The following is a 19600-nucleotide window of genomic DNA, read 5'->3' as shown; positions in this document are numbered from 1 at the left end:
TGCTGAGGAAATGGAGCGTCTGCAGAGAGACTTGGTTAGATTGGAAGAATGGGCAAAGAAGTGGCAAATGAAATACAATGTTGGAAAGTGTATGGTTATGCACTTTGACAGAAGAAATAAATGGGCAGACTATTATTTAAATGGAGAGAGAATTCAAAGTTCTGAGATGCAACGAGACTTGGGAGTTCTCGTGCAGAATACCCTTAGGGTTAACTTCCAGGTTGAGTCAGTGGTGAAGAAGGCCAATGCAATGTTGGCATTCATTTCTAGAGGAATAGAGTATAGGAGCAGGGATGTGATGTTGAGGCTCTATATGGCGCTGGTGAGACCTCACTTGGAGGACTGTGGGCAGTTTTGGTCTCCTTATTTAAGAAAGGATGTGCTGACGTTGGAAAGGGTACAGAGAAGATTCACTAGAATGATTCCAGGAATGAGAGGGTTAACATATGAGGAACGTTTGTCCACTCTTGGACTGTATTCCTTGGAGTTTAGAAGAATGAGTGGGGACCTCATAGAAACATTTCGAATGTTGAAAGGCATGGACAGAGTGGATGTGGCAAAGTTGTTTCCCATGATGGGGGAGTCTAGTACAAGAGAGCATGACTTAAGGATTGAAGGGCACCCATTCAGAACAGAAATGCAAAGAAATTTTTTTAGCCAGAGGGTGGTGAATCTATGGAATTTGTTGCCACGGGTGGCAGTGGAGGCCAAGTCATTGGGTGTATTTAAGGCAGAGATTGATAGGTGTCTGAGTAGTCAGGGCATCAAAGGTTATGGTGAGAAGGTGGGGGAGTGGAACTAAATGGGAGAATGGATCAGCTCATGATAAAATGGCGGAGCAGACTCGATGGGCCGAATGGCCAACTTCTGTTCCTTTGTCTTATGGTCTCAGATTTCTGTATTTTCTCTCCATTTAGAAAAAAGTCAATCCTTTCTTCTACCAAAGTGCATGACCATACACTTCCCAACACTGTATTCCATTTGCCACTTCTTTGCCCATTCTTCTAATCTGTCTAAGTCCTCCTGTAGCCTCTCTACTTCCTCAAAACCACCTGCCCCTTCATCTGTCTTCTTATCATCTGCAAACTTTGCAAAAAGCCATCAATTCCATCATCCAAATCATTGACATATAACATAAAAAGAATTGGTCCCAGCACAAACCCCTGTGGAACACCACTAGTCACCTGCAGGCACTCAGAAAAGGCTCTCTTTATTCCCACTCTTTACCCCCTGCCAATCAACCACTGCCTTGTCCATGTTAGGATCTTTCCTGACATTTCCTGGCTTGTAGCTTGTTAAGCAGTCTCATGTGTGGCACCTTGTCAAAGGCCTTCTGAATATCCAAGTATGCAACATCAACTGATTCTCCTTTGTCTACCCTGCTTGTTGTTTTTTCAAAGAATTCCAATGGATTTGTCAGGCAAGATTTTCCCTTGAGGAAGCCATTGACTACGGCCTATTTTATCTTCCAATTACCCTGAGAACTCATCCTTAATAACCGACTCCAACATCTTCCCAACTTCCGAGGTCAGACTAACTGGTCTATAGTATCCTTCCTTCTGCCTCTCTCCCTTTTTGAAAAGTGGAGCGACGTTTGCAATTCTCCAGCTTTCTGGAACCATCTAGTGATTCTTGAAAAACAATTACTAATGCCTCCACGATCTCTTTGGCAACCTCTTTCAGAACCCTGGAGTGTACACCATCTGGTCTAAGTGACTTATCTACCTTCAGACCTTTCAGTTTCCCAAGAACCTTCTCTCTAATAATGGTAACTTCACACACCTCATGACCCATGACACCTGGTACATCCACCATACTGCTAGGTGTATCTTTTTGTATTATATATTAATATTATTGGATTTCTTTCTTTTGTATTCCATCTTTACCTTTGAAATCTTCCTAATCTTCTAACTTCCCACTAACTTTTGCTCTAGTATATGTCCTCTCTTTGGCTTTCATGCTGGCTTTGACTTTTCTTGTTAGCCACAGTTCTGTCATCTTTCCTTTAGAACACTACTTCTTTAGGATGTCTATATTCTGTGCCTTCCATATTAGTTCCAACCTTAGCTGCAGTGCTGTCATCTTCGCCCATGTACTTTTTCAGTCAACTCCTCTCTCAAGCCGATCTAATTCCAATTATTCCACTGTAATACTGATACATCTGATTTTAGCTTCTCCTTCTCAAATTTCAGGATGAATTTGATAATATTATGATCACATCCCCCCCCCCCCGCCGGGTTATTTTTCCTTAACTTGCTAATCAATTCCAGTTCAGTGCACAACACTCAATCCAGAATAGCTGATCCCCTAGTGGACTCAACCATAAGCTACTCTAAAAAGCTATTTTGTATGCACTCTAGAAATTCCCCCTCATAGATTCCAGTACCAGCCTGGTTTTCCCAATCTAGCTGCATGTTGAAATCCCGCATGGCTTTTGTAATATTGCCCTTGTGGCATGCATTTTCTGTCTCCCGTTGTACTTTGGTGCTCTCTACACAACTGCCATAATGGCCTTTTTACCTTGGCAGTCCTTTAGCTCTATCCACAATGATTCAACACCTTCCGATCCCGTATCACCTCTTTCTAATGATTGGATTTTATTTTTTACCAACACAGCAACACCACCCCTTCTGCCTTCCTGCCTGTCCCTTTGATACAATCTGTATCCTTAGACATTAAGCTCTCAGCTATAGTGTTCTTTCAGCTATGATTCAGTAATGTCTACAACACCACACCTACCAATCTGCAATTGTGCTACAAGTTCATCTACCTTATTCCATATATTGTGCTCATTCAAATATAATGCCTTCAGTCCTGTATTCACCTCTTTTGACTTTGTCCACCTTTTGCATTGCGTCACATTCTGCTGACTGCAATTTTGTCCAATCAACAGCCTCTCCTCACATTGCCTCTGTTTGTAAACCAGCTACTACATCTTCAGCACTATCACCTGGCAACATCATCCGTCAAAATGGACTATTTTGTGGCTTTGTATAACTACTTAATTTTTAAATGACAGAATGTGATACTGCTGCTGAGAAAAAGTACTGGAAATGTTATTTGTGTTATGTTCTATTCTTGTTGTCCAGTTTTAAATATATTATTTTACATATGCCAAAAAGGTATGCATCTATGTACAATAAAATTGACTGAAGTAATTCTCTGACATTGTTGATAATATTAGCCCTGAGCCATTGGAGAATGTGTTTTGCAGCACAAAGGTCACTGTACCTCAGTGCTTCTGATATGGCCTCCCCTACATTGGTGAGACCTATCATAGATTGGGGGACCGCTTCGTTGAACACCTCCGCTCCATCCACCAGAAGAGGAACTTCTTGGTGGTTAAACATTTTACTTCTGATTCCCATTCCCATTCCGATGTGCTGGTCCATGGCCTCCTCTTGTGCCAAGATGAGGCCACCTTGATGAGCTAGAGGAGCAACACCTTATCTTCCATCTGGGTAGCCTCCAATCTGATGGCATGAATATTGATTCCTTCTGGTAAAAAGATTTTCCCCCAACCCCTTCTTCTATTCCACACTCTGACCTTTTACTTCTTCTCACCTGCCTATCAATTCTCCCTGTTTCTCCTCTTCCTTTCCTTTCTCCTATGGTCCACTCTCATCTCCTATCAGATTCCTTCTTGTCCAGCCCTTGACCATTCCCACATACTTGACTTCACTTATCACCTTCCAGCTAGCCTCCTTCTCTTCCCCCCATCTTTTTATTCTGACATCTTCTTCCTTCCCTCTCAGTCCCTAAGAAGGGCCTTGGCCTGAAACATTGCCTGTTTATTCATTTTCATAGATGCTGCCTGATCTGCTGACTTCCTCCAGCATTTTATGTGTGTTGCTTTGTACTTTCAATTGTTTGGATCTCCGTTCAATCAGGGACATCAGGGAATTTGAAATTATAAGGGATTGTGATTAAGGTGGCTTTTTTTTGCCACTCCTTTTCCATTAAGTCATGCTAGCTATCCAAAACAAAACTATTAAAAAGAAAAGACTGTAATTGATGAAGATCATTATGTATTTATTTTGTCCTTTTATTATTTGCAGGTGACTGGAACTCAAGATAAATGTAAGAATAATTTCTGTATGTACAACAAAATTAATAATATCAGGAGAGTATATAATATTTAAAATAATTTAACAACCTGCTATTAATGCTTGTAGATATATCAGTAATTATATTCATATTAATTATATTTAATAATTGTTTAATTGATTAAAACACCAGTATTAACGTATGCTTATGTGGATTAATAACTAAATAATCATCTGAACATCCACTTTCCTTTAACATCCCTTATGGTCCTGCTGTGCCTGTGGCATTATCATAAAATTCTTTCTGTTTTTCACATTAAGTATGAAATTACATGCTCCTTGATGAGCAGAGGGCATGCCTATTCCATGTCTCATATGACATTTTGTTCAATTTTCTTTTTGAATTGTTCCAAATTCAGAATGGCATCTACTGTGGTGAAGTACAGTTGACATTTTTATACTAAGGACTAAAGCCAAAAATTAAATAGAAATACCTAACAACAACTTATAAATCACTTTGTTGGCATCCCTGGAGGTACCTCAGACTATTAAATATTTTCGTTGTATTGTAGGGTTGCAGTTCTGCACACATGTTGAGTACTCTTAATATTGATAAAAGTTTCCCAAAATTAATTTTGTGGGAAATTTTCTACTGAGTTTATTATTATGGTAATGGTTTTAGTGTAACCATGCATTTACATGGCAAAGCACATAGACCAAAATAATGCCAAGGTGTGTTAAAGTTACCAATGATCTGGAACCTGCCTTGGTTATTCCACAGGAAATCTAACAATCAGAAAATACTGCAATTTGTAAAATTGTTCAAATTTTTTAAAATTTCAGACACTAGTTCTGAAAAATTCCTGGTATTGGTGAAAGCAAAACCACGCTGGTTATATGGAGCAAGAATGTATCCAGGAAACTTTCCTAAGTAGTGCATCAATGACCTACTAGAGAGGGAGCAACACTCAACCTCCTCTTGGGAAACAAAGCAAGACAGGTGTTTAATTGTCATTGAGGGAGCAACTTTGAGACCAATGACAAGATTCTATTAGTTTTAATGTAGGTATGGAAAAAAGTGGAGTTGGCCCAAATACTAAAGCCTTAAATTGAGGCAACACTAATTTTGATGGCTTTCATCAATAGTTAGGAAAGGTTAAGGTAAAGGAACTTCCAGCAAGTGGAGACTTTTTAAAAGAAAACATGAATTCAGGACCAACATATTTCTGCAGGAGTGAAGGACAAGATTGATAGAATTAGGGAACCCTTGTTAACAAAGGATTTTGATGGTATGGTGAGGAAAAAGAACAAAATAAGGGAGGAGTGGGAATGGGAATCCTTGGCAAAAAAGTTAAAGGAAAATCCTAAAAGATTCTGTATTAAAATCAAAAGAGTTACAAAGAAAAGAATAGGATAAGACGTGAGAGAATAGGACCAATCAAGTGTGACAGTGGAAAAGTGTATAGAGAACCGGAGGAGATAGTAGAGGTACTTAATGAATACTTTGCTTCAGTATTCACTATGGAAAAGAATCTTGGCAATTGTAGGGATGACTTACAGTGGACTGAAAAGCTTGAGCATATAGATATTAAGAAAGAGGATGTGCTGGAGCTTTTGGAAAGCATCAAGTTGGATAAGTCACCAGGAGCGGAGGAGATGTACCCCAGGCTACTGTGGGAGGCGAAGGAGGAGATTGCTGAGCCTCTGGCAATGATCTTTGCATCATCAATGGGGACGGGAGAGGTTCTGGAGGATTGGAGGGTTGCAGATGTTGATCCCTTATTCAAGAAAGGGAGTAGAGATAGCCAAGGAAATTATAGACCAGTGAGTCTTACTTCAGTGTTTGGTAAATTGATGAAGAGATCCTGAGAGGCAGGATTTATGAACATTTTAGAGAGGCATAATATGATTAGGAATAGTCAGCGTGGCTTTGTCAAAGGCAGATCGTGCCTTATGAGCCTGATTGAATTTTTTGAGAATGTGACTAAACACCTTGATGAAGATGTAGCGTATATGGATTTCAGCAAGGTATTTGATAAGGTAACCCATGCAAGGTTTACTGAGAAAGTATGGAGGCATGGGACCCAAGGGGATCTTGCTTTGTGGATCCAGAATTGACTTGCCCACAGAAGGCAAAGAGTGATTGTAGACGGGTCATATTCTGTATGGAGGTTGGTGACCTGTGGTGTGCCTCAGGGACCTGTTCTGGGACTCCTTCTCTTCGTGATTTTTATAAATGACCTGGATGAGGAAGTGGAGGGATGGGTGACTAAACTTACTGATGATATAAAGGTTGCGGGTGTTGTGGATAGTGTGGAGGCCTATCAGAAGTTACAGCGGTACATCGATAGGATGCAAAACTGGGCTGAGAAGTGACAGATGTTCAACCCAGATAAGTGTGAGGTGGTTCATTTTGGCAGAATATAGTATTAATGGTAAGACTCTTGGCAGTGTGGAGGATCAGAGGGATCTTGGGGCCTGAGTCCATAGGACACTTAAAGCTGCTGCACAGGTTGACTCTGTGGTTAAGAAGGCATACGGTGCATTGGCATTCATCTACCATGGGATTGAGTTTAAGAGCTGAGAGGTTATACAGGACCCTGGTCAGACCCAACTTGGAGTACTGTGCTCAGTTCTGGACACCTCACTAGAGAAAGGATGTGGAAACTATAGAAAGGGTGCAGAGGAGATTTACAAGGATGTTGCCTGGATTGGGGAGCATGCCTTATGAGAATAGGTTGAGTGAACTTGGCCTTTTCTTCTTGGAGCGGCGGAGGATGAGAGGTGACCTGATCGAGGTGTACAAGATAATGAGAGGCATTGATTGAGTGGAAAGTCAGAGGCTTTTTCCCAGGGTTGAAATGGCTAACACAAGAGGGCACAGTTTTAAGGTGCTTGGAAGTAGGTACAGAGGAGATGTCTGAGGTTAGTTTTTTACGCAGAGAGTGGTGAGTGCGTGGAATGGGCTGCCAGCGATGGTGGTGGAGGGGATACGATAGGGTCTTTTAAGAGACTCCTGGACAGATACATTGAGTTTAGAAAAATAGAGGGCTATGGGTAACCCTAGGTAATTTCTAAGGTAAGTACATGTTCGGCACAGCTTTGTGGGCCAAAGGACCTGTATTATGTTGTAGGTTTTCCATGTTTCTATGAGTTATACTTTTACTTTGAGGGAAAAGGAGAAAGTCAAAAGATAAAACTCATAGAATAGTACAGCACAGTACAGGCCCTTCGGCCCACAATGTTGTGCCGACCCTCAAACCCTGCCTCCCATATAAGCCCCCACCTTAGATTCCTCCATATACCTGTCTAGTAGTCTCTTAAACTTCACTAGTGTATCTGCCTCCACCACTGACTCAGGCAGTGCATTCCATGCACCAACCACTCTCTGAGTAAAAAACCTTCCTCTAATATCCCCCTTGAACTTCCCACCCCTTACCTTAAAGCCATGTCCTCTTGTATTCAGCAGTGGTGCCCTGGGGAAGAGGCGCTGGCTATCCACTCTATCTATTCCTCTTATTATCTTGTACACCTCTATCATGTCTCCTCTCATCCTCCTTCTCTCCAAAGAGTAAAGCCCTAGCTCCCTTAATCTCTGATCATAATGCATACTTTCTAAACCAGGCTTCATCCTGGTAAATCTCATCTGTACCCTTTCCAATGCTTCCATATCCTTCCTATAGTGAGGTGACCAGAACTGGACACAATACTCCAAGTGCGGCCTAACCAGAGTTTTATAGAGCTGCATCATTACATTGTGACTCTTAAACTCTATCCCTCGACTTATGAAAGCTAACACCCCATAAGCTTTCTTAAGTACCCTATCCACCTGTGAGGCAACTTTCAGGGAGCAAGAGAGCAAGAGTTATGAAATTAAATTAAAAACAAAAAAAAAATGGAAACGAAATTTAACATCTGACTTGCAGTTATGAAATTGCTGGAAGAATCCATAGTAAAATAGGCAACCAACAGAGGGAAACTTGATGGACACCTTTTAAATGAGGGTGCCTTTGATCCAATTTTTTGGGTCAAAGTTAAATGAACAATACACATACCATTAATATTGCTCATCAAAAAGGTTTTTATCTCACACAACAACAATTCATTTCTGTCAAGGTAAACCACAATTTTCCAAAGGATTTTATTTCTGTTCTATGGCATCATCTTTGAAGTATATGGCAGTTAGGTGCATAAAAATTAGATCGGCTTCATTCAACAATTGAGAGGAGTCTGCTGAATTACAGTGGTCCTTTTCCTTAATTTCTTTTGGTGGGTGGTATTTGTTGTACTGAAATGTAAAGCTGAAGAAAAAAAAATGCTCCCCCAAATGCAGTGTAATGTAAGTTCAGCTCGTTTCAGCTTATCAATATAAATTCAGCCAAGATATTTTGAACAAAAAATTATTTGCTAATATTAAATTAGCCACTAGACATTCCAGAACATACAATAAACCCTAAAATAAATTTCCTCATAAATCTTTCTTAAATTTGAAAGAAGATTTGACCAGCCCATTTGTTTTGCCCTCATATGTGGGAAATATTATGTTGGATTTTATTGTTATGTTTAATTGAAATTGCCATTTCTGGGAAACATATTGCAAATAGCCAACATCAACCACTGTTCTTCACCACATTGCCACATAACTTTTAAAAATGTCCTTGTTATTTACTGCATGCATATGATTGTATGCCTCATGCTGTCCTGTTTAGTTTTGCATGGAAATAACTTGGCTTAAACTTTCTGTGTGTTTGTGTGAGTGTTGCAAAATTTTAATTTTGCTCTATCCACCATATTTTGCTTTCTGACTTTCATCAACTGGTTACATTTTTTGATTTCTTTCAGTAGATTATCTTTTGGTTTATCCTGTTTTATTGATTTTGTTTATTTGCAAAAGTGTTTATTTTTTGTTTAGTTGTCAGAACAACTAGGATGTTCCAAGGAAAGGATCTTACTTAATTTAAGTAGCTTTTTCTTTACACTTATGTGCATTAGGTTTGATATTCTTCTTGTTGAAATGCCGGTTTGCAGCTGGTTCAATTAATGTGCTGTTTAATATGGTTTTTTTTAGTTCTAGTTCCTAAAAAAAAAGCTCTTGTTTAAAATTAATTTTTTTTAAATGGAGGGCAACAAATGTTGTTCTGACAGTTTGCTAGTACTGGCTTTCTTTGAGAGGAAATCAGCTTTCTGTGGTTTCTGACCTTTTTTTCTTTAGACATGAATCTGTTACATTTAAACAATCTTGAGATGCCTATCTCTGTGCGAATCCACTGCTCCTATTTATTTCAGTTTATTAATTTGGTGGTATCTTGGTTAATTCAATTTGCTGTTGCTTTGGTACGTGGTGTGGATGTGTTCTGGTGAAAATAAAGCAAGTTATTTCCTGCCTGTTATTTCCCAATTTTGAGTTGGCTTTGCTTCGTAATTGTACCCACCTGCAGACCCTCTGAAGACCCATCCATCATTCAAAAATCCATTTCTTATTTTCACCCATCCCTTCAGCACCTGTAATGTGTCACCACAATTACATTTTCCAATTTCTGTTTCTTGAATCCCATTTGTAAAAATTGAAACATTTAAAGATGAAGAGGAGGAGACTGTAACTACTGAGATTTCTTCAGCCATAAAAACACACCTTGTCCATGATGTCCCTGTGCTGGCAAGCCCAGACTTGCTTTCAGATGTATCTGAAATGAAACAAGATTTAATCAAGGTGACTAAAATTTTAAAAACAGACTCAACAGCAGGAAGTAAAGGAAGCCCCATTGAGGTAAAAGAATTAGCAAAGGTTGCGGAAGATGAACCAGGTGAGCCATTTGAAATTGTAGAAAAAGTGAAAGAAGACTTGGAAAAAGTGAGTGAGATTTTAAGAAGTGGAACATGTATAGGTGAAGAATCTATACAAGAAACCTTTGGTACTATAAGAAGTGAAAAACTAGAAGAAAACTGGGTTATTATCAGCGATGAAGAAATAGAAGAAGTTAAACGAGAAGTACCAGCAGAGGTCTATGAAGCTCCGTTTGTGGAGCACCGGATTGATAGAGGACCTGTTGAGAAAGTTGTGAAAGACATGAGTGGAATGTTGGGCTATTTAGAAACTGACTTGGATACGTATTTAAACCAGGTAGCAACAAAACCTTTAGCCACCTGCCAAATGGATATTGTCCAAGAAAGATTTGATGCAACATATATTACCAAAGATTCTAAAAGAGAAACAGAGCAGACGATTTCCAAACCTTCAAGCTGTATGGATCTTGAAGAACATAAAGTGTCACAGAATGCAAAAGACCAAAGTAAATTTGATATGGGAAAGGTAAAACCAGTATTTCAGAGATTCAAGGCAGAAAGCACTACAGTGTGTTTTAAGGATCCTGCATTTCAGGTCCCAACTACAGAAACTGAGAACGAGGCTAGAGACGTGCAACAGAATACTTGTGCTGAATCTGGTTCCACCAAGGAAGAAGTAACATTGGTGCCTCCAAGTGCTGCAGAATCTACCTCACCTGTGGTAGAAGAGACTCCCATTGGTTCTATAAAAGAGAAGGTCAAAGCTCTTCAGAAACGTGTGGAAGCTGAAAAAGGACAAAGGGAGCAAGCAAAGGCTGTGGTAAGGGAAGAAATTTTCATTAAACGAGTTACTTCCAAAGAGACTCCTGCTTCTGCTTCTGCTTCTGCTGTTACAGAAAGGCTCGAAGAAACCATGTCAGTGCGTGAACTGATGAAAGCATTTCAGTTAGGACAAGATCCATCTAAGAAGATGACTCGACTTTTTCAACATTCATCTGATGTTTCAGAAGCAGAAAAACGATCTTTGGAAGAATTTAAAAAAATAGATGCATGTATAGAAAAAGAACATCAACAAAATTTACCTCCCCTTAGAGCTGGCAAAGAAAAAGCAGATAACGTAGAGCTTTCAAGGAAAGTTCAGTCACAAGTGCTTTCACAGGATGCATTACACAGAGATTACAATGGAATAGCACCAATTAGTGCAATTTCACAAGGCACAAAGGAAATTGTTAGAGAAAGGAAAAGGATACCATCATGCAAAGATAAGAAGGTACTCACAATTGACAAATATGATGCTACTTCTGAAACATTAGAAAACTCTGAATCAGTTTTTACTGAAGACCACGAAAAACAAAGTGAAACTCATAGCAGTAGAATAACAGTGACTAGTGATTTACAGATCAGTCCAGACAGGAAGACATCCACTGATTTCACCGATGTTATTAAAGAGGAGTTAGAAGATAATGACAAATATCAACAATTTAGAAAAAAATCAGATACACCAGATGCCGAACTTTACCTTGAACAGGTAGTTACAAGCCCAGTTCACCAAGATCTGAATATTAGTTTTCCACCAGATTATGTGAAAGATGAATTTACACCAGATATAACTTTACAAAATGGTGCCCTTGATGACAGTTCTGAAAGCCTAAAACATGAAGGCATTGCTGACTCTCCAAGTTTTAGCTTAGGTGATGGTACTCCTCAGATTAGTTCAGAGGAGAGTTACAAACATGAAGGTCTTGCAGAGACGCCTGAGACAAGCCCTGAAAGTTTCTCCCTTTCACCAAAGAAAAGTGATCAGGAACCATCAGAAAGGCAAGATGCTGGAAATGCTGTCAGAATAGATAGTGGGGACCAAAGCTTTGAGAAAAATACAGCTTCTGCACAATATGAAAATATAGTCTCAACTGATGCAATTACTGAAGTAAAGGTAACAAAAGAATCTTTAGATGCCACCAATACAGAGATAACTGTAGATTCTGGTTGTGTAGATTATGATGAATTGCAATTGGCAGAAGTAACTGAAGCCACATCTCTCTTAGATGATGTGGATGAGCAGACCACAAGTGAATCTGTCTCTGCCCTTAAAGCTGCAGACGATACGAGTGAAAAGGATGCTTTTATCCAGGAAGAACCAGAATCTTTGTCTCTTTATGATGTTCATGATGTTTCTCTGGACAGTAGATCCAAAGGCAAGGATGGTGACATTTCTGTTTCGGTGTCAGATAGAGAAGTAGTACAATTATTAGCTCCAGATATTTCAGTTAAAGAAAAGGACCAAAACAGTGCTTTGCCAGTTGTAACCTCAGTTTCACCAGAGGGCACAGCAAGAAATCAACTGTTAGATTTATGTCTAACTGGAGTTTCACTTGATGCTGATACTCTTAGTCCTACGGCAGATGAATCTATGATCAGCCATAAAGATTCTCTAGAAGGTAGTCCCACACAGGATGACATTGATACAACTTCGCACAAATCCCCAGATTCACTTGAGCCAAGCCCTATCAAAGAATCACCATGTCCAGATTCCCTTGAAAGTAGCCCTGTGGAGCAGAAGTTAAGTACAGCAATTTCTGTGGCACAGAGAAGTGAAAAAATAGCTTCCATTGAGAAAAAAAATGAAAGAATGGATATTCCTTTGGAATCCACGTCTGCCAGGAGTAGAGTTTTCAGAGACATGCAGGGAGAAGGACCCATAAGTAGAGAAGCAAGGAAACTTTTGTCACCTGATGGAAGTGCAGAGGAAGATAGTTTGGACCAAATCTCTCAAATGGAAAGTTCAGGAAAGAGCCCTCTTTCACCTGAAACTCCAAGCTCTGAGGAGATCAGTTATGAAGTCACACCTAAAACCCCTGACACACATATATTATCAGTTGCTGAGAAGCCAATTGTGATTCCTGAAATCCAAGAGGAAATTGATGATGATTCCCCAGACAGTGAATCAAAGAAAAGATTTACACCAGAAGAGGAGATGTTTAAAATGGCAGCCAAAATTAAAACATTTGATGAACTAGAAGAGGATGCTAGATTAAAACGTGAAGGTAAAAAGGAACAGAGGCTTTCTGATATGTCTCCACCCTCTGTAATAACCAATGTAGAAGAAACCGAAGTTATATTCATATCTCATGCTGAACGTAGAAAGAGCTCCTCCTCTTCGGAAAGTGAGCCAGATTTGACTCAGCTAAGCAAAGAGGTTGGAAGTGGACTGCTTCTGGAGCCAGTCATTCGAGTTGAACCTGCATCTCCACTCTACCCAGGTTCTAGCCCTGAAGATGCAGAATTTCCTCCTATAATGGGCAAAAAATATACCTTTAAGATAATAGATCATGAAAAAGAATCAAGTGAACAAATAGCTGAAGGTGATAATGGAATAGACTTAACAAATAACAACAGAAGCATGAACAAAGATTGTGCAGTGCCTGATGTTAATGCAACTGTTAAAATTCATCATTCTTCCACAGCCTCTGGAAAGTCCATTGAAGAGCCTGTTTCTTCAGAGGCATCACATTTCATGCCTGAAATACAAGAATATGATACTCTAACTGAGGAAGATGTTCAACGCCTTGACCAGGCGGCAGAAAAACGAGATGAGCTGTGGGTGGACAGCAGATCTGAAGAATATAAAGCAAAACCATATGACCAAAAGCAACAGGGCCAGGAGGCAACTGTAGAAATAAAAGCATCAGCTGTAATTGATGGTTCAGAGTATAAAGCAGCTCCAACTGATGAATCCACATTGCAGGACATGTTCTCAGGCCAAGAAGCTGAAGGACAACTAAGCAAAATAATAATAACTAAAACAGAGGCTGATCTTGACTCTTGGAATACAATAAGAGAAGATGATGAGATATTTGCAGCTCGCCTTAAAGAGGAAGAGCAGAAAATATTTGGCCTAATGGTCGACAGACTATCTCGTGGTACAACTCCTGATACCACACCAGCAAGAACACCAACTGAGGATGGTACACCAACCAATGAACAAAACCCATTTCTTTTCCAAGAGGGAAAATTATTTGAAATGACCAGAAGTGGTGCTATTGATATGAGCAAAAGGAACTATGGAGATGACGGCTTCCATTTTTTCCAAATTGGAGAAAATCAGAATACTGAGACTTTAATAGAAGCATCAAAAATGGAGGGAACTGAGGATGAGGTGACATCTCTTGAAACTGAGTCCACACCTGACAGATTACCTATCCAATCTCAGACTCCGGAGATACAATATGGTTCATTATCAGATTCACCACCTACTATCAACTCAAGTTTTCAATCCACAGCAGAGTTAAATTGCACTGATGAACAATTAGCCACAAAAAATGAACAAAAATCAAGAATTCCAATCAAAATGGGCATTTCTGCATCCACCAAAACGTCAAAGAAAGACCCTGCTATGCCTGAAGTGGCCGAAGTAAAACCTTTCCAATTAGATGATGAGGTGAATTTAGCTACTCCTGAGTCATCAACAAATAATGTCCAGTTAGACTTTTCTACAGTGACCCAGACCATTTCCTCACAGCAGGCTATAAAGAGTGGTGATGATTCATCAGACTCATCACCTGAAGAACAGCGTTCAGTTATTGAAATTCCTACTGCAGCTATTCAACAAACTCAAACAGAGGCAAAATCAAAGCTTCCTGTCAGGCATACTGCAATTGTAACTGCAATACCCCGTGCACCAGCTACAACTGAGGATAAGACATCTTCATCTTCTCGTTCATCCCCTGCAAGTACACAGGAAGGATCTACAGATGATTTAGTAAAGTCAAAATCTAGAATTCCTATTAAGGCTTCATCAGTGCTACCAGATGCAAAGAAGACTTCAGAGACTATTCGAACCTATGAGGTTAAATCTAGGTTGCCAGTAAGACAGGAACCACGGAGCAAGTCTGAGTCGGATGCCATTAATTCTGTTGAGATAAAAAGTAAACTTCTGAGTAAGGGACGGAGCTACGATACTGAACCTGATGCAAAAGAACTGCTATCCCATTTTCCCACAGGATCAGAAACATCAGAAAATTCTAAATCAAAATCATTCCAATCAAGGCTTCCAGTGAAAACCAAAGCTAGCCATAGTTCACAAGCTGCTACTAGTTTTACTAAAGGCAGTAAGGATACATTCTTTGAACTTTATAAACATTCAATTGAATTTTTTGAAGAGATAAGTGATGAGGCTTCAAAATTGGTGGATCGCCTGACAGAGGAAGAGCGAGAACAGGAAGTGCTGTCAGATGATGATAGCAGTGCTGTAGATAGTTCTATTATAGAAATTGAGCAGCCCAGTGAAATACAGCAATCTCTTCCCGAAGACCAGTTTGATGTGAGGCCAATCTGGGATGAATCTGTTGAAACCCAAATTGAAAGAATTCCTGAAGAAAATGGCCATGATCATTTTGAAGGTACCATCCATTTAGCGGGTTCATTTTGCTATAGCACTGCAGAATTTGTAGTTAGCTTTGCAGTTCATTCAGTTAAAGTTTTTGTGGTTGTTCATGTGGTCCTGTGAGTGTCTGTGTTGTGGCTTTATGATTTCCATAATTGTGATGTGCTATTAGACTGATCTCAAGATTGGCGAGCTGGAAAGGCAAAGACGGGCAATCTAAATTAGAATCGGAGAAGGATAATGGCAATACACTAAAAGGAACTAGCATTGGCAACTAGAAACCTTTGACTATTTGGAATTTGATTTTCCCACTTTATATTACAAGCATTACGAAACTCAGTAAAAACTCTAAAGATCTTGTTGCTAGTAATTTGTTTTATAAATTATAAATTTGGACTTCAAGAGATTTGTGAAAGGATAACAAATATTTTCTTTCTATATGTATTGATTAGACTTTTTAACTTGTGTTAAATATCACACAACTGTAAGGTTAGCATTATGTATGCAAAATACATTTTAAATCTCTAATTACAAGATAAATACAATGATGTAACATTCATTATGTAAAACAACATTATGTAACATTCATCTGGGTTCATAAAGTTTGCTTGTTTAGCCTGGGAAAATTGAATTTCAAAAAGAGATACCACTGCAAATCCAGCTTCTTTTGAATTAGCATCAATTGCACTTGCATTACCAGTTTGGAGTGAGAAAGATAAGTCAGCTCCATTTAGTATTCAACCATTTGTATTGCCTAAAATATTTAGGTAATTTGCTGTATAACAAGCATAAAAATGTTGCAATTTATTAAAATTCAACAATATAAAATGCAGAGGGGAGATTAGAGGAGAACTTGCCCCCATAAGTAGACAAATCATCGTGCTTTGATCTACAGGTTTAAAAGTTTTCAGTTACTTTTCATTGAAATTCAATAACTTTCAGAAACAACAATTTTGCTAAACAAACCTGGTAATACTGACAACTGTGACATCCAAGTATAAAGAGAGCTGTATCATTTAAGATAATATTTGGAGTACAATGGCTAGTACTCTGCAATGTGCATGTCTATTAGCAGACTTCATTATTTTAGTCCTGAAAATTGGTGCTGTAATCCACATCTGGGAAGTGAGTTGTTATGAGAATCTTGCCTTCCATCTGCTATACTGTAACACCATTGGAAGAACACCTGAAATCCAGAACAATGCCACAATTATCAGTTGCTAGCTTGTTTCAGGATTTGCTTAGGTCATATATTCCCTTGCAGATGTTCAACCCATGTTGATTTGAGTCCTCTTGAATTTATATTTGAATACACATAAATATGAAGTACAATATAATTTTTATAGCTTAATTGCAGCTAATAGATTAGGTAGAATTAAACTGGCAGATATTTTTTCATTCACACATACAGTGATACCTGACACTTGAATTAGTGCAAAATATTCACAGCACATATGTCTAGACTCTGACATGGTTGATTTGAGACACAGAAGAAAGCTGATTAACAGCAAACAAACTGAGTTTGGGATTTGGTCACTTCAGCAACAGTTCGAGCACCACGGCAACGCAGTGGTTAGCATGGTACTTTTAAAGCTGAGGCGTTAGATTGGAAGATCAATTCCGAGGTCAGCCATAAGGAGCCTGTAAGTCCTCCCCCTGAAATTTGTGTGTTTTCTCCGGGTGCTCTGGTTTCCTCCAACCTGTTAGTAAGTTCATTGATCATTGTAAATTGCCCCATGATTAGGTTAGGGTTAAATTGGGGGTTATCGGGGGTTACTGGGCAGCTTGGCTCAAGGAGCCGGTAGAGCCTATTCTATAAGACCATAAGACAAAGGAGCAGAAGTTGACCATTCGGCCCATCGAGTCTGCTCCGCCATTTTATCATGAGCTGATCCATTCTCCCATTTAGTCCCACTCCCCCGCCTTCTCACCATAACCTTAGATGCCCTGGCTACTCAGATACCTATCAATCTCTGCCTTAAATACACCCAATAACTTGGCCTCCACTGCCGCCCGCGGCAACAAATTCCATAGATTCACCACCCTCTGGCTAAAAAAATTTCTTCGCCTATCTGTTCTGAATGGGCGCCCTTCAATCCTTAAGTCATGCCCCCTCGTACTAGACTCCCCCACCATAGGAAACAACTTTGCCACATCCACTCTGTCCATGCCTTTCAACATTCGAAACGTTTCTACGAGGTCCCCCCTCATTCTTCTAAACTTCTATCCTATTCTGTATCTCTTAAAAAAATACCATCTGCTTGTAAAGGGTAAAGGAGACGCAAAGTATCTCACACAAAATGCTGGAGGAACTCAGCAGGCCAGGCAGCATCGATGGAAACAGTCAATGTTTCGGCCAAGACCCTTCAACAGAACTGGAGAAAAATTGATGAGGACTCAGAATTAGAAGGTGGGGGAAGAAAGGAAGAAACACAAGGTGACAGGTGAAGCTGGGGAGGAATGAAGTAAAGAGTTGAAAAGTCAGTTGGTGAAAGAGATACAGGGCTGGAGAAGGGGGAATCTGACAGGAGAGGTCAGAAGGCTATGGAAGGAAAAAAAAGGGGCAGAGCACCAGTGGAAGGTGATGGGCAGGTAAGGAGACAAGGTGAGAGAGGGAAATGGGAATGGTGAAGGTGGGGGGGAGGCCATTACCAGAAGTTCAAGATATCGATGTTCATGCCATCAGATTAGAGACTACTCAGATGGAATATATGGTGTTGCTTCTCCAACCTGAGTGTGACCTCATCACGACAGTAGAGGAAGCTATGGATTAACATTTCGGAATAGGAACAGGAAGTGGAATTAAAATGGGTGGCCACTGGGAGATCCCGCTTATTCTGGCGGATGGAGAGTAGGTGCTCGGTGAAGCATCTCCCAATCTACACACAATCTGCGTGGGTCTCACCGAAATACAGGAGGCTACACCAGGAGCACCAAACACAGTAAATGACCCCAACGGACTCACAGGTGAAGTGTCACCTCAGATGGAAGGGCTGTTTGGGGCCTTCAGTTGTAGTGAGGGAGGAGGTGTAGGGGCAGTCGTAACATTTGTTCCACTTGAAAGTATAAGTGCCAGGAGGGAGATCAGTGGGGAGACAAATGGAAAAGAGAGCAATCTCTGCTGAAAGCAGAAAATGTTGGGGAAGGAAAGATGTGCTTGGTGGTGGGATCCCGTTGGAGATGACCTTTTTCTCCATCGGCCATCTCCAACGGGATCTGACCACCAAGCTTATATTTTCCTTCACCCGCTCCCTCTCCATTTTCTGCTGTATTTTGCCTTTTCTCAATTGATCTTTTCAGGAATTTACTTTTCTTGGTTTATCTTTTTTCCCTTTTTAAGTATTTTTTATTATGCCTTCTTTAAAGTTTTCTCAATTTTGCCATTCAGTCTTTAAGTAGACATAACACCATATGACATAGGAGCAGAATGAGGCTATTCAACCCATTCAAATCTGCTCCACTGTTCCATCATGGATGATTTATTATCACTCTCAACCTCCTGCCTGCTCCCTATAACATTTAATGCTCTTACTAATCAAGAAACTATCAACCTCCATTTTAAATATACTCAGTGATGCACACTCAGACTATTGCAGTTTTTCATTCCCTTTTCAATACTATGTTGAATCAGTCTAGTATTCCCAGTTGATGTTATCCAGGTTATAAGAGTCATAGAGCACTACATCACCTCTAGTCCAGGCCAAACTAATAATATGCCAAGACACATCAACCTGCGCCTACACCATAGAGTTTCATACCTCTGCCATCCATGTGCCTATCCATAATTTCTCAAAAGTGTTGAAACCAAAACTGAAACCACCATTTCAGCTGTCAGCTCATTCCACACCTTCAACACCCTCTGAGTGAAGAAGATTCCCCTCACGTTCCCCTTAAATGTTTCACCTTTCTCACTTAACCTATGACCTTTAGTTACTGTCTTACCCAACCTTAGTGGAAAAAGCTTGCTTGCACTTATCCTAGCTATATATTTTTGTATACCTGTATCAAATCTCTCATTTCCCTACACTCTGTTCAACTTTTCCCTATAACATAGGTCCTCAAGTCCTGGCAACATTGTAGATTTTCCCTGCACTCTTTCAATCTTATTTACATCTTTCCTATAGGTAAGTGACCAGAACTGCACACAATACTCCAAATTAGGCCTCACCAATATCTTATACAACTTCAACATAACCTCCCATTTCCTGAACTCAATACTTATATTTATAAAGGCCAATGTGCCAAAGCTGTCTTTACAACCCTGTCTACCTATGACAACACTTTCTTTTTTATTTTTATTTAAAAATTTTTTTTTTGTAATTCATTTTTAATTGCATTTCATCATCAAACATTTCCATAAGATGTATTTCAGATGCTGTACATATAT

General features: G+C 39.7%; 2 protein-coding genes across 5 annotated transcripts in view; both read left to right on the top strand.

Annotated features, from left to right (window-relative positions):
• The window catches only part of ank2b (ankyrin 2b, neuronal), an 859694-nt gene that overhangs the window by 739184 nt on the left and 100910 nt on the right, over positions 1-19600 (top strand). For all 4 annotated transcript variants that reach the window (XM_072253201.1, XM_072253200.1, XM_072253199.1 and 1 more), the window contains one exon: positions 4059-4080. In XM_072253201.1, the coding sequence (XP_072109302.1) occupies positions 4059-4080 (22 nt within the window). The remainder of the gene's footprint in view (positions 1-4058; positions 4081-19600) is intronic.
• On the top strand, positions 9736-15336 carry LOC140194818 (ankyrin-2-like). Its single transcript, XM_072252101.1, has one exon. It carries the CDS (start codon positions 9736-9738, stop codon positions 15334-15336), a length of 5601 nt encoding a protein of 1866 aa, XP_072108202.1.

Source organism: Mobula birostris, chromosome 3, assembly GCF_030028105.1.
Source record: "Mobula birostris isolate sMobBir1 chromosome 3, sMobBir1.hap1, whole genome shotgun sequence".
NCBI lineage: Eukaryota > Metazoa > Chordata > Chondrichthyes > Myliobatiformes > Myliobatidae > Mobula > Mobula birostris.
The sequence above is the reverse complement of the archived record's forward strand: the minus strand, read 5'-3'. Positions and strand labels throughout refer to the sequence as shown.